This window comes from Bufo gargarizans, chromosome 5, assembly GCF_014858855.1.
Source record: "Bufo gargarizans isolate SCDJY-AF-19 chromosome 5, ASM1485885v1, whole genome shotgun sequence".
In the NCBI taxonomy this organism is placed as follows: domain Eukaryota; kingdom Metazoa; phylum Chordata; class Amphibia; order Anura; family Bufonidae; genus Bufo; species Bufo gargarizans.
In genome coordinates this window covers 34,681,244-34,695,096 of record NC_058084.1, presented here as the reverse complement: position 1 = coordinate 34,695,096, position 13,853 = coordinate 34,681,244, and the positions used below count along the sequence as shown (strand labels likewise).

Here is a 13,853-nt window from a genome sequence, read left to right as displayed (position 1 = left end):
TGTCAGCAGCGCGATCTGTGTTCCCCATACGCTATCGGAATATCGGCAAAATAAATGCCGATACCGATAACGTTCAAAATCCTGAATATCGGCCGATAATATCGGTAAATCCGATAATCGGTCGATCCCTACCCCAGAGCCATAGAGGCTTGTCGTGAGACTTCTAACAAAAGAAGCTGCTTGATACTCCACAAACTGCTTGGACCAGGCAGATCCAACTGCAGGCCGAAAAACATCCGAGGTGTGTAGATTCGTCAGAGACCATCTACTGTCACTGTGTAGCGACACTGCCTTTTGAAGGGGACAATGCGGTCATCAGCAGAATGCACAGATTGGTCCAAGATAGTCATCACATTCTCTCCTGGAGAAGTATTTCTCCTATGTCCGACGTCACAAAAACATCAGAGAAAATGTGGACATAAGAAAAAATTGTGCAGGCATTCCAGAACAGTAAGAATCCAACCTCAGGAGTATGGATACCGGCCAGGTAGAAAGAAACATAATCTGGGGGGGGGGGGCACAATTAGTCGTCTTGTGCACCAGAAGTGAATGGCTCATCAGCTATGGCATGCATACTAATGCAAATACCTGGTCAGAGAATGGAAGTACTGCAGATGACCATGTCATCAGGAATGAGTGGACGAATCAGCTAAAACTGCAAGCGCCAGCATAAAGACCCCACCTATTGGTGCAACGGCATCCATTGGTCGCGTAAAATGTGCCGGAGATCCACCTGAGAGGAAATGTAGACACAACCACCACACCTAGGACCAGTAAGAGGGTTCCACCTATAGAAGGAGAGAAGCGGTAGAAGCTACAGCATACAGAGCCAGTGCTGAAACATGGAACGGAACAGAAGGCAATGTGGTAGAAACCACAGAACCACATCCAGTGCAAATGCAGGGAGAGAGGAGGAAAGCAACAAGGGTGCCACCATGGCTTGCAGGGGGAACATAAGCCCCGAGCCTGAGAAGGCAACCACACAGTGGTAGACAAGGCACTTAGGGCTAAGGCAAATTCTCCACCTGAGGATAGGGCAAGACAGGAGTATCCACAGGAACTAGTGCTGGTGCAATACTCCACCTGAGGAGGAGGTCATAACATAGAAGCCATAGTATATGGTGATAGCACCATACTCCACCTGATGAGGAGACCATATAGAAGGTGCTATGGTATGGCATGGAGTGCTAACACAAATCCTTTGCATGAGAAGAAGCCCATACAGATAGTAACACCGAAACAAGGGCTAGCGCAATACCTGAGAAGGCCATACAGTAGTAGCCATGATATGTAGCGCTAGCATAAAAACTCCACCTGAGAAGGAGGCTGTACCGTAGTAGCCACAAAAGCCATAGTCAGGGTAAACACGCCACCTGGTAAGCAGGCCCTACAGTAGTAGCTACGATCTCTAGTGCTAGCGTAAATAATCCATCTGCGGAAGAGGACATACAGTAGCAGCCATGGAATAGAGTACTAGCCACCTGAAAAGGAGGAGAGCTAGAAGTGGAAACAGTATTCAGAGGCAGTGTAATACTCAATTCGCTTGGTAGTAACCTCCGAATTCTCTTCTAGGGCAGATACACCACCTAAGAAAGTGGGACTTAAACGGTTTTGTGGGTACACCCTGGGAGGACAGAGACTGCCATGTTGGCACTCAAAACCAACAACCATAAACAAAGAGGATAATGCAGTAGTAGCTGCCGTATCCAGTGGTTGTGCCCGTATTCCGCCTGTGGGGGAGGATCGGGTAATAGTAGTGCAGTGGCTGGGTTTGGGGTGGCCCCAACGCTACGCTGGGTCCCCTGGACACTGTCGAGGTGTCACCACGTGTTTCCGCTCTCTGGAAGGGATGGTAAGACGTGGTGCACCCCAATGGGAAATAAGTCCAGAGAGTCAGGGTCTGCAGTAAACCAGTGTGCTTCTTTACTGGAGGAATTCAGGTGCAAAACGATTGAGGCAAGGCATTGGGCTGGCTTCTCCAGTCTCCTCCCTGGCAGAAGAAGGGTTTGATAATGAGGAAAGGCCTGAGCTAGCCGTCCCTATTTCTCTTCAGAAGGCTGGTACCCTGGTCCAAGGCTGGTGATCCAGGGTCTGTGGCAGCGTATCCCCATCTCAGGGTCTTCTTCTGGTCACTCAGTAGTCTGGCAGAGTCTCCTCTGACAAGCACTGGTCCCTAACTTCAGCACACTAGGGGCTCTGACTGCTCTCCTTATGTACAGTTTCTAGCTAGACTAGAACCTTCTAGTGGGAGGGGGGAGTGGAGAAACTCAGCACAAACAGATACATTGTTTCAACTCCTGTCTGGTATAGACTTACATTAGAGCTTCAATGATACTCAATGATAATGACAAATAATCTAACCCAAGAGAGAGTCAAAAGAGCCACCCCATAAATGCACATCCAACCATTGTAGGATAAAAAATATGTATATAAAGTTTATTAGACACAACAACACACACGCATTAAAAAATTGTATACAATATAGAACAAAGTGCGGTATGCAATAAATGTATGTAACCGACACACACAGGTCCACTGAATTATCACAAGAAAATGTATGCGTTATCAACCAGCATATAAAGCAATACAATGAATCACATATAGCAAATACAAGGTAAGGTAAGACCACTAGAATTAAAAGGTGCAATAAGACCGACATGGGGTCAAATATCAAGAGCCAAACCTACATAGCCAGCTGGTACAGTGGACCTGGAAACATAGCAAGCGCCCAACGCGTGTCGCCGGAGCAATCCGGCTTCCTCAGGGGTAAAGGACTGTGTGTTGGAGCGTCAGTTAATATAGGGTATTAAATAAACTGTAATTGCGTTCACCTGTGCAGCAGGAACTGTGGTCAGTGCGTGAGCGTATCAGATTCCAGTCAGAACAAGGAACCGGAAGTGTAAGTCACATGATCGGCTGGTGGAACGCATGGTGGAACGCATATGCGCTCCACCAGCCAAAACACAGCCACACAGCCATTTTTAATGTCTAGTACAATTATGTTCGCCTTCCATGTCTCTCTGGTTATGTGGCTGTGTTTTGGCTGGTGGAGCGCATATGCGTTCCACCATGCGTTCCACCAGCCGATCATGTGACTTACACTTCCGGTTCCTTGTTCTGACTGGAATCTGATACGCTCACGCACTGACCACAGTTCCTGCTGCACAGGTGAACGCAATTACAGTTTATTTAATACCCTATATTAACTGACGCTCCAACACACAGTCCTTTACCCCTGAGGAAGCCGGATTGCTCCGGCGACACGCGTTGGGCGCTTGCTATGTTTCCAGGTCCACTGTACCAGCTGGCTATGTAGGTTTGGCTCTTGATATTTGACCCCATGTCGGTCTTATTGCACCTTTAATTCTAGTGGTCTTACCTTACCTTGTATTTGCTATATGTGATTCATTGTATTGCTTTATATGCTGGTTGATAACGCATACATTTTCTTGTGATAATTCAGTGGACCTGTGTGTGTCGGTTACATACATTTATTGCATACCGCACTTTGTTCTATATTGTATACAATTTTTTAATGCGTGTGTGTTGTTGTGTCTAATAAACTTTATATACATATTTTTTATCCTACAATGGTTGGATGTGCATTTATGGGGTGGCTCTTTTGACTCTCTCTTGGGTTAGATTATTTGTCATATGTAGTTTTACCACCCCCTTGCACTCCTTTAAGCATTTGGTGTGCCCCCTGTCTCTTTAAACATACTCAATGATAATGACGCAGCAGGTTTTCCAGACAAAAACAAGTTTCCAGACATAACAACATAGCTAAGGGCTCTTTCACACTTGCGTTGTCCGGATCCGGCGTGTACTCCACTTGCCGGAATTACACGCCGGATCCGGAAAAACGCAAGTGAACTGAAAGCATTTGAAGACGGATCCGTCTTCAAAATGCGTTCAGTGTTACTATGGCAGCCAGAACGCTATTAAAGTCCTGGTTGCCATAGTAGTAGTGGGGAGCAGAAAGTCCTGGTTGCCATAGTAGTAGTGGGGAGCGGGGGAGCAGTATACTTACAGTCCGTGCGGCTCCCGGGGCGCTCCAGAATGACGTCAGAGCGCCCCACGCGCATGGATGACGTGCCATGTGATCACGTCATCCATGCGCGTGGGGCGCCCTGACGTCACTCTGGAGCGCCCCAGGAGCTGCACGGACGGTAGGTATACTGCTCCCCCGCTCCCCACTACACTTTACCATGGCTGCCAGGACTTTAGCGTCCCAGCAGCCATGGTAACCATTCAGAAAAAGCTAAACGTCGGATCCGGCAATGCGCCGAAACGACGTTTAGCTTAAGGCCGGATCCGGATTAATGCCTTTCAATGGGCATTCATTCTGGATCCGGCCTTGCAGCAAGTCTTCAGGATTTTTGGCCGGAGCAAAAAGCTCAGCATGCTGCAGTATTTTCTCCGGCCAAAAAACGTTCCGGTCCGGAACTGAAGACATCCTGATGCATCCTGAACGGATTTCTCTCCATTCAGAATGCATTAGGATTTCTGGATTGGAGGTATTTCCTGGTGTTTCCAGCATGTTGCAATGAGAAGTCTAGCAGAGGCCAGCTCTGGATCCCCACTTAAATTTGAGGCTATTTGGAACCCCTCGAGATCTTATAGAAGATTTACTCTAGATTGATTACTTTGGATAAGATAATACTAAGTATACATGAACGACGGCCCTTACATGAAGTTGAGCAAATTTGAGTTCATATGGATGAGACTTACAAAAAGTAAGATTATAGCATCTGACTGTCCTTCACATGGTGAAGTTCCAAGGTTAATTAGAATACCTTACACACCAGCTATTTGATTTAACCCTCCCCCCCCCCTTTGTTACTCTTTCCTTCATCTTACCACAACCCGCCTACCCATGTATGTCTACTACTACTTGTTGTGTATGTGGTTATTTACTTATTATTCTAAAGGTGCGTGGTTATCCGCTCCACGTACTTGGATATGTTACCAGACTATTGACGATGTCATAGAGATATCCCTGATACGCATTATGTCATCTTGTATCTGTATCTCAGATATGTATCTTTTATATCAAAGTGTCAATATGTATGTTTTATTGGCTAATAAAACAATAAAAAGAGTTTTAAAACAAAACAGAATGCATTAGGATAAAACTGATCAGGATTCTTCTGGCATAGAGCCCCGACGACGGAACTCTATGCTGGAAGAAAAGAACGCAGATGTGAAAGAGCCCTAAACCAGACATTTAAAAGGTCAGGCTGTCTGCTTTTTGGTGGTAAAAAAAAAGTCTGGGGTTTTCCCTCCAAAACATAGTCTTCTTTAAACCCTATTGCAGCTGTGGAAAATTACCAGCTTCTCAATCAAAGCCCTAACAGTCTCTCAGTATTCATTAACTCTTTCCACAGAACCATGTAAATACAGTGATAATGAACAGGATATATATCACAACATTTATATAAAATGCAGTTACACAGTATTAAACAGTGCAAGTTAACCCTTTTAGGTGAAATAAAGTAAGAAGTTTTAACTTTGCAAAGGGGAAATAGGCAAATGTCCAAAAGTCAAAGTACTCCCTCCTCCCGGGCACTACAGTAGCTACAGTCTCTTGGCATACACCCCCATGGAAGAGGAAGAATATGATAGGAAAAAAAGTATCTGGTGCTGTGGCGTAGTAGACATAATATCCAATGGTGGTGCAATTACTTCACCCGTTCATGTGAATACTGAACTTGTGGGAGTAGGTAACGCAGGATATACTATCCAGTGATAGAGAAATTACTCCGCTTATGGAAGGGGGTAATGCGACCGGCTGTGCAATTAGTCCGTCTATGGATGAAAGTTCATATGGTTCATATGGTATACATTGGTAGAGCCATTACTCCATCTATGGGAGGAGGGGGAATATGGATGTACGGATGTACAGGAACCAATGGTAGTGCAACTAATCCACTTAAGGAAGGGGGAATGGGACAGGATGTACAGCGTCAGTGCGTGTCCGTGGAAGGGGGGGTTGCATATAAAACATCCAGTGGACTTGTTGCAGGGAAGTGCGACAGTAACCACATGAGGGGGAGCGCACATGCACCACCTTAGAGGGGGTTAATTCTGCAACAGACACCACACTCAGCACTTGATAGTGCCAGGGTAACTTATTATTTATTTTTAATATAAACATATAGTCGTGTATTCAAAAACTGACACCCCTAGCACCAACTAAAGGCAAGAAGGGGTTAATTTTAAACTACACAGCCATGTAATGGGGAATCCAGCCTCAGTAAGGTGGCAGGTAAGTAAGGGTTTTGTTTTTTCGGACAGAGAGGCGGGGGGCAGAGCTCAGCAGGCTCCTGGAGAAGGGAAGATTTCTGAGTGTTGCTGTGTGTATAAACTAATGAGGTCAAAAAATACTTCTTCTTAAGCTGGCCATGCACACTATACTTTTGTCCGCAAAAACAGTCAAGAACGGTCGGCCAACACACCAATGTGTGGGGAGCTTCCAACTCTCCCCGGAAAGATGATGAAACAAGGAGAGGAAACAAGGATTGGGTGAAATTCATATTTTCTCACAATCCTTTTGTTCTCTGGGAAGATTTTTCTGCTATCCTCATCACATACACAGACATTTGAACATGTTGAATGCGTATATGAATGGCGAACATGGGAGGGAGATGGGAGAAATCGCTATTGAATGTGAATGGCCAGCTTGGTCTTCGACAGACAAATGGTCTGATTTTCACAGGTATTTGGGCTTCTTTAAAGGTGTAGTATCATAAAGACAAACTGTTTTTTAAGTAGAAGCCAGCTTCTAGGACCCGGGCCCACACACATTACGTTATCGTCGTCCAAAGGCAGGACTAGGTAGCGGTCTAACACGTAAGGCTACTTTCACACTAGCGTCATGGATCTGCAAAAATGCTTCCGTTACAATAATACAACCGCATGCATCCGTCATGAACGGATCTGGTTGTATTAAGTCTTCTATAGCCAGGATGGATCTGTCATGAACTCCATTGAAAGTCTAACGGGACGGTTCGGTGTTCTATTGTGTCAGAGAAAACGGATCCGTCCCCATTGACTTACATTGAGTGTCAGGACTCTCGCCCAGGCAGCGTTTTGGTGTCCGCCTCCAGAGCGGAATGGTGACTGATCAGAGGCAAACTGATGTGTTCTGAGCGGATCCTTTTCCATTCAGAATGCATTAGGGCAAAACTGATCCATTTTGGACCGCTTCTGAGAGCCCATGACGGATCTCGCAAACGGAAAGTCAATACGTGAGTGTGAAAGTAGCCTAAGTGGGACTCCCTACTCTCCTTTGACATCATCAAAAGTATCGGGCACTTTGAATTTTAAAGCCTCATTGTTTTGTCCTACAGAGAGAGAAGCCGTCTCCAAAGATGCCTGGCAGTAGCGTTCTCCCCTCTCCCCACTGACAACACATTAATAGTCAAACTGAGCTGTACGTGGATTGGGGAGTTAGGAGAGATAGCGGTCGGCCAAAAGAGCGTTCAGCCGACAGAGACTGAAGGTGTATGGGCATCTAGAAGACATACAGCACCACGTGATGGTCATTAACGGATAGCAGTTAAAGGGGTTGTGCAGCAGTTTATAATGATGAACTATCCTCAGGATATCTCATCAATATCTGATCTGCGAGGGTCTGACACCCGCAACCCACACCGATCAGCTGTTTGAAGAGCGACGATTTCTGGTCTTTATACTACGCGTGGTCTCCTGTGGAGCGGCGACATAGTGTAATTACAAGTACTCACTCCCTTTGAGTGCAACTATTAACTGCACTTTTTATAACACTGCAGCCAGATGTGGCTTGTTAGCCTGCTTTTTGGGTCAGTTGTGTTCTTATCAAAATACGGCAAGCTCCAGACATTGTGTTTTTTCCCTCATTCTTTACATGCGCTTAAAAACACTACAAAAACTCCATGTGAAGGAGGCCTAACAGATATAATCCCAACAATAATAATACAACAGTTCTTAATAGGTTACCTGGAGGCTTTTGGCAATCATAGAACCTATCACAAGGCTTAGCAGAGGAGACGTTAGCAGCGATGAATTTTCAAACTGGAGTAAATATCCCAAAAATACAGAGAATAAGTACATTTTATGTACTTTATGAACCTGCAAAATGAAAAAAATATATATTAATACGATAAAAAAAAACATGTATAGGCTGATGGGACTATATGATCTTTCAAGTAAGGAGATATAGTGCATTCATTAGATTCATTTTCTTAATAAACAAAAAAAAAAATCATCATGTGACAATTCCTTTACATGTTCTTATAAAGACAAGCCAATGTTTGCGAGCGCTCCCTGCATGCGTGACATGCTAATAGTACTGCCCTCATAGCGGAGATTGACCTCAAGGAATGGCCTGGTCCCTCTTACAGTACGGCCACACGGCCAGGTTTCTAGATGCAGCTTTGGAAGCCAAAACCAAGAGTGAATTCAAAAAAGAGAAGTCGTATCTGTCCTGTATATGTTCCCTCCTTTTATGATCCACTACTGCCTGTGTGGCAGCACCCTTAGCCACTTGCATCTGGCTCAAAGCTTTTCCCTGAAATTAAGTATTGGAAATCGCTTACAGCGGTTGATGTTCCTTCATAAGGGCATCTAAGGGTGCTTTTACATGGACCAAGGATCAGGAACGAACGTTCCTATAAACACTTGCTCCTGATGTGACTGCCTCATGTAAATGTGCTGCCGCTCACACGTTTATCTGTCCATGCACCACCTAAAATCCTCATTAGTCGATTACTGTCAACAGGGATGTGCAGCTGGCAATCAAATCTGGATGGGGATGAATGATCGTAGCAATGATTGTTCTTCCTGATACACCCCCAATCATTGCTGCATGTAGATGCAAATAACAAGTGGGCAATGACTGGGATTGGGCGTCCATATAAACCTTCATTCCCGATCATTGGCCTCTCTGTCAGCCCGTGTAAAGGGGTCTTAATATGGGGTCAATTAAAGGGGTCCAGCGCTGTGACAGAACTTGGTTCAAGCCTTGATATGTACTATATTCAGTGTCATCTTTTTAACAAGGTGTAGTCGCACATGTACATACAGTAAAGAGTTTACCTTCTCTTTCTTGACCAGGGAGAGTCCATCAAGGAGACACAAGGATAAGGCCTGTATAAAAAGCAGGTAATGGCTGTACTCCCACATCATTATGAAAGTATACGTGGACGCACACATAAGCAGGTAGCAGATCCTCTGAAAAGATAATACACAAGTCATTTACACAGTCATTTGTCAGCAGCACACCACCGGTTTACACAGGCGATGATATTCAGTGCCACATAACAGAGTTTTCTCGTTGGTCAGGTGACCGTGGCATGTATATATGGGGCAACGATCGGCAATGAGCGTCATACGTTCCCAATCATCGGCCTGTGTAAAAGTGTCCTACGTCACCTAGCTTTTCTAGACTCACAAAAAATGCTAATGTGCTTTAGTATGAAGGGATTTGGGAGCGCGAAATGCATAGGTGCAAAACAAGACTGGGTGACAATTACATGAATCCTTCACCAGAAACACTCAGAGACTCAAAGATATTTTATGAATTTATGGTTTACTAAAGCGGTAATCCAACTCCTCTAATGATCCCCCAATGCTCTGATCCCCACACGGCCGCTGCTGCATTTCCCCGTCACACAGATAAAAACATCCGGCGGGTTGTGGGTGGATCTGCCAATAGCAGGCCGCGACTAGGACGAGCCTCCCTAGCTTAGCGGGTGACGCGGGGAGATGCAGCGGTGCCCGTGTGTGGATCAGAAGCGACATAGGTGCTGGGGAGTAGGGTAAGTATAATCAATATGAGGGGCCCGGTCATAAGGAGGGTCGTTATAGCGGTTGAATAACCCCTTTAATGATTAATTCAAACAACACTAAAGCCTGGCACACTTACCTCTGCAGACAAATTACTGCTGTTCCTTAAAAACCCAGTCAGTGCAGCGACTTGACATGCAAAGTAGGGGAGAGCCCAGTTCTCCCTTAGTGGAATGGAGTCTTCCATCCGCGTGGTGTCCGTCCTGTAATAACGACAGACAGAGGCGTCATTAGCTTTCCGCTCTTCTCCTTTCGCTCACTGGTAGAACGTTATTGGTCCTGATTTGTTATAAAGGGTTGTCCAATTACAACAACTTATCCTCTGTCCACAGGATAGGGGACAAGTGTCTGATCAGTGGGGTCCGACAACTGGAGACCCCGCAAGTCACAAGTATGGGAGCAGAGTTCCCCAGTTTTAATGGGGCCGCAGACATCCATTCAGCTCTAAGGGACTGCTGGAGATAGCAGCCTACAAGACTTCACAGAGCCAAATCAACAGGCAGCGCACACGCGTGTCCACCGTTCCGTTCAAACAGGGGCCCTCGTTCTGGTGACTAGCAGGGGCCCCAGCAATCAGACCTTCACCAATCACCCTATTATCCACTAACCTGTGAAGTGTGACAACCCCCTTTAAACAAGGAACCTGCACATTCTGCATTACACAGACTTGTCCAAGCATTCGGCCCATGAAATTCCTGACGGAGTGTATCCTCACCACTCTTCAGACATGTCAACTTGTACGGTCCCTAGTACAAATGCTGCATTACAACAGGCTCTCGGAAAGGTACTGATTCTCCTAATAGAGATCCATTTGGTCGAGAGCGTTTAGGGTGCACAACCCGCGGCCCACAAGCGGCCTGCAGAGCCACGTGCGATCAGTTGTGTTTCTGATTGGAGTGCCGCAGGGTGGATTGCACTCTAGCAGGAGCAGGTTGGTTAGGGATCCAAGACGACAGAAGCAGTTTATTGCCACTTATGCCTTGTCCTAAGCAGTGAATAGAGGAAGCAGCTACGCCACTTCCTCTATTGGACCTGGCGATTATATGGCAAAAATATAATAAAAAGTGAAAAAATAAAAAATTCCCACACCAACCAAAAACATTGCCAGTGAAACGATGCTCTGAGGGTCCAGGCCCAACCCTCAGTGCTGTGAATACCTCATTAGCATTTGAAGTACAACACAGATTCTTCAAAAATAGGGTCACCGATTTAAAAGGGTTTGCTGTGATTTTTATACTGATGACCTATCCCTGAGGCTAGGTCTTCAGTATCTGATCGCCGGGGGTACGACACCAGGGACTGCCACGCCACAGATGAACGTGCCATCACTGGTCTAGGAGACGATAAGAGAAGGCGAGAAGGCCGGGGTGCACACAGGAGTGCTGCTGCCTTCTTAAACAGTTGATCGGCGCGGGTCCAGGGTGTCAGACCCCCAACGATCAGATAGTGATGACCTAGTGAGGCAGTAATACCTAGTTTAATAGGACCCATCCTGCTGACAGATGCTCTTTAAAAAGTAGCTGTCCCATTTTGCCCAGTTAGGTGATATGAACATCATAGAGGGGGATCCTCTGCTCAGGATTCGCTCCCCATTAACCTGAGCAGGTAACAAAGAGCAGCTCCTGTGGGTAGGAGATGAGTACTCCACACGGGACAACAACTTTATAAGTTTTTGAAATTCTCCCCCTCCCTGCCGGACCTGTGGAGTCAAGCAAACGTACCTGCTCCACTGCTCTCTTCGCCGCGTTCCGGTCCATTCATGTAAACTACTCACAAGGACATGAGTGCTACTGCAGCCAACGACTGGTCTCAACGGTGATGTGTCCCCCGAAATGGCAGGTCACTGGGTCATGTGCTGCTTGTAGGGACACATCGCCGCTGCTCCGTCTCTGTCAGAAGTTTACATGCGGAGACCGGAGTGCAGCCAAGAGCGCGGTGGATCCAAGGAGCCGGAAACAAGTGGCGGGGAGGAAGTAGGCATGCTTGACAGGTCAGAGGTCAGACGGGGAGGTGAATATAAAAAAATAAATAAAATAAAAAACTTATAAAAAAAGCTGGAGTAACCCTTTAAGCCAGTGTGTGGTCAGACATTATAAGTGGCTACCGCATACCGCTGAAATCCCACCAAACTGCATCGGATCAATGGCTACATGATTTTTAAGTCATTTGCTCAGTTTTACCCACAAATTTGTTCGCCTGGGGTTTTTCCCGTGGGAGTAAACCCGGCCGCATGTTAATCGTACCTGTTAATAATAAACCAGGCAGCAGTCAGCGTCCCAGCCAGCCAGGTGCCACTCATTATCCAGCTGGTGACAAACAAGGCACTTATATAAATTCCTTGCAGACCGAATATGATCCCGATGTAGAAATAAACAGGATCCACAGCACCCTACAAATGGAAAGACAACAGGTAAGGTGACAGGTGCCTAAGCCAGCCCAATATAAGGCCTCAGGCACACAACTGTAGTTAAAGGGGTATTCCCATCACATACTATGGGGGCACATCGCTAAGATATGTCCCCATTGTCTGATAGGCGAAGGTCCCACCGCTGGGACCCGCACCTACAAGAACGGAGCGGGGAGAGCAGTGGCTGGAGGACCCCACCATCAAGCGCTGCTCCTATATGCGCAGTGCGCCCTACATTAATTTCCCCGCTCCGTTCTCGTGTATCAGACAAAGAGGGGATATCCTAGCGACATGCCCCAATTGTATGTGATGGCAAAACTCTAAGGTTTGCAGATCACACATTGATCCATTCAGCTTCTACAGATTGGTAAATCCTGCAAATTGCAGAACATGTCCAATTCATGCCCGTTTTGTGGACAAGAGGGATATGTGGCATGCACGCGGTCGGAATTCGTATTTTGCAGAACCACAGTCTGCAAACTGGATACAGTCATGTGCATGAGGCCTAAATGGGTATTCAGAGGAATGTAGAAGCTAGATGCAATTGTAGCAGCTATGAGAAACGTATAATATCGGTGCAGGTTTTCAGCCTTCAAGTGTAGTGCTCACATATACCACATGACAGCAGCTATACTTGAGCATCAAGCATTAAAGGGGTTATCCAAGTTCTCAAATCACCCCCCCCCCCCCCACCTCCCATGTGCCGGGCCCCTCACAGGTAATATACTTACCCCGCACCGCCGCTTCTCCCTGTACACGGATGAAAATTTCCGGTGTCGGGGGTGGGAGCAGCCAATGGCAGGCGGGGATGGGGACGAGCCTCCCTACCATCGCAGGTGACGCTAAGGAGGGTCATAACCATCCCTGCCTGTCATTGGAAGCTCCCCCCCCCCCCCAAATGTTTTCATCCGTGTACAGCAGGGGTGCACAACGTTTCCTGGTTGGGACATTGCCAGACTGAACCAATGACGAGGGCCGAAATTAAAATTTAAATGTGTATTAACAAACTGAAATATTGTACTTATGGCATATTGAACACACATTATATAACATGAATGTCTAGTTACACTTCCAGGACTCCCATCTAATGGGAGAAATACATGTGAGCAGCCACAAGACATAAGCATACATGTCTGTTACCAGATGGTTGGGGGCCGCACAGAATGGTATCAAGGGCCGCATGTGGCCCCCGGGCCGCAGGTTGTGCACCCCTGGTGTACAGGGAGAAGCAGCAGCAGCGGTGCAGGGACCAGGAGCTGGGTAAGTATATTCCCCGTGAGGGGCCCAGCACATGGGGGGGGGGGGAAGGATGTTTGAGAACTTGAATAACGCCTTTAACCACTTCAGCCCCGCTAGCTGAAACCCCCTTAATGACCAGGCCACTTTTTACACTTCTGCACTACACTACTTTCACCGTTTATTGCTCGGTCACACAACTTACCACCCAAATGAATTTTACCTCCTTTTCTTCTCACTAATAGAGCTTTCATTTGGTGGTATTTCATTGCTGCTGACATTTTTACTTTTTTTTGTTAATAATCGAAATTTAACGATTTTTTTGCAAAAAAATTAAATTTTTCACTTTCAGTTGTAAAATTTTGCAAAAAAAAACGACATC

At 46.3% G+C, this 13,853-nt stretch overlaps 1 protein-coding gene across 3 annotated transcripts in view; it reads right to left on the bottom strand.

The window, feature by feature from the left end:
• The window catches only part of DPY19L4 (dpy-19 like 4), an 85,391-nt gene that overhangs the window by 48,544 nt on the left and 22,994 nt on the right, over nucleotides 1–13,853 (bottom strand). For all 3 annotated transcript variants that reach the window (XM_044294261.1, XM_044294264.1, XM_044294262.1), the window contains exons 7-10: nucleotides 12,072–12,217; nucleotides 9,908–10,031; nucleotides 9,079–9,213; nucleotides 7,981–8,112 (exon numbers count right to left, since the gene is read on the bottom strand). In XM_044294261.1, coding sequence (XP_044150196.1) covers nucleotides 7,981–8,112; nucleotides 9,079–9,213; nucleotides 9,908–10,031; nucleotides 12,072–12,217 — 537 coding nt within the window. The remainder of the gene's footprint in view (nucleotides 1–7,980; nucleotides 8,113–9,078; nucleotides 9,214–9,907; nucleotides 10,032–12,071; nucleotides 12,218–13,853) is intronic.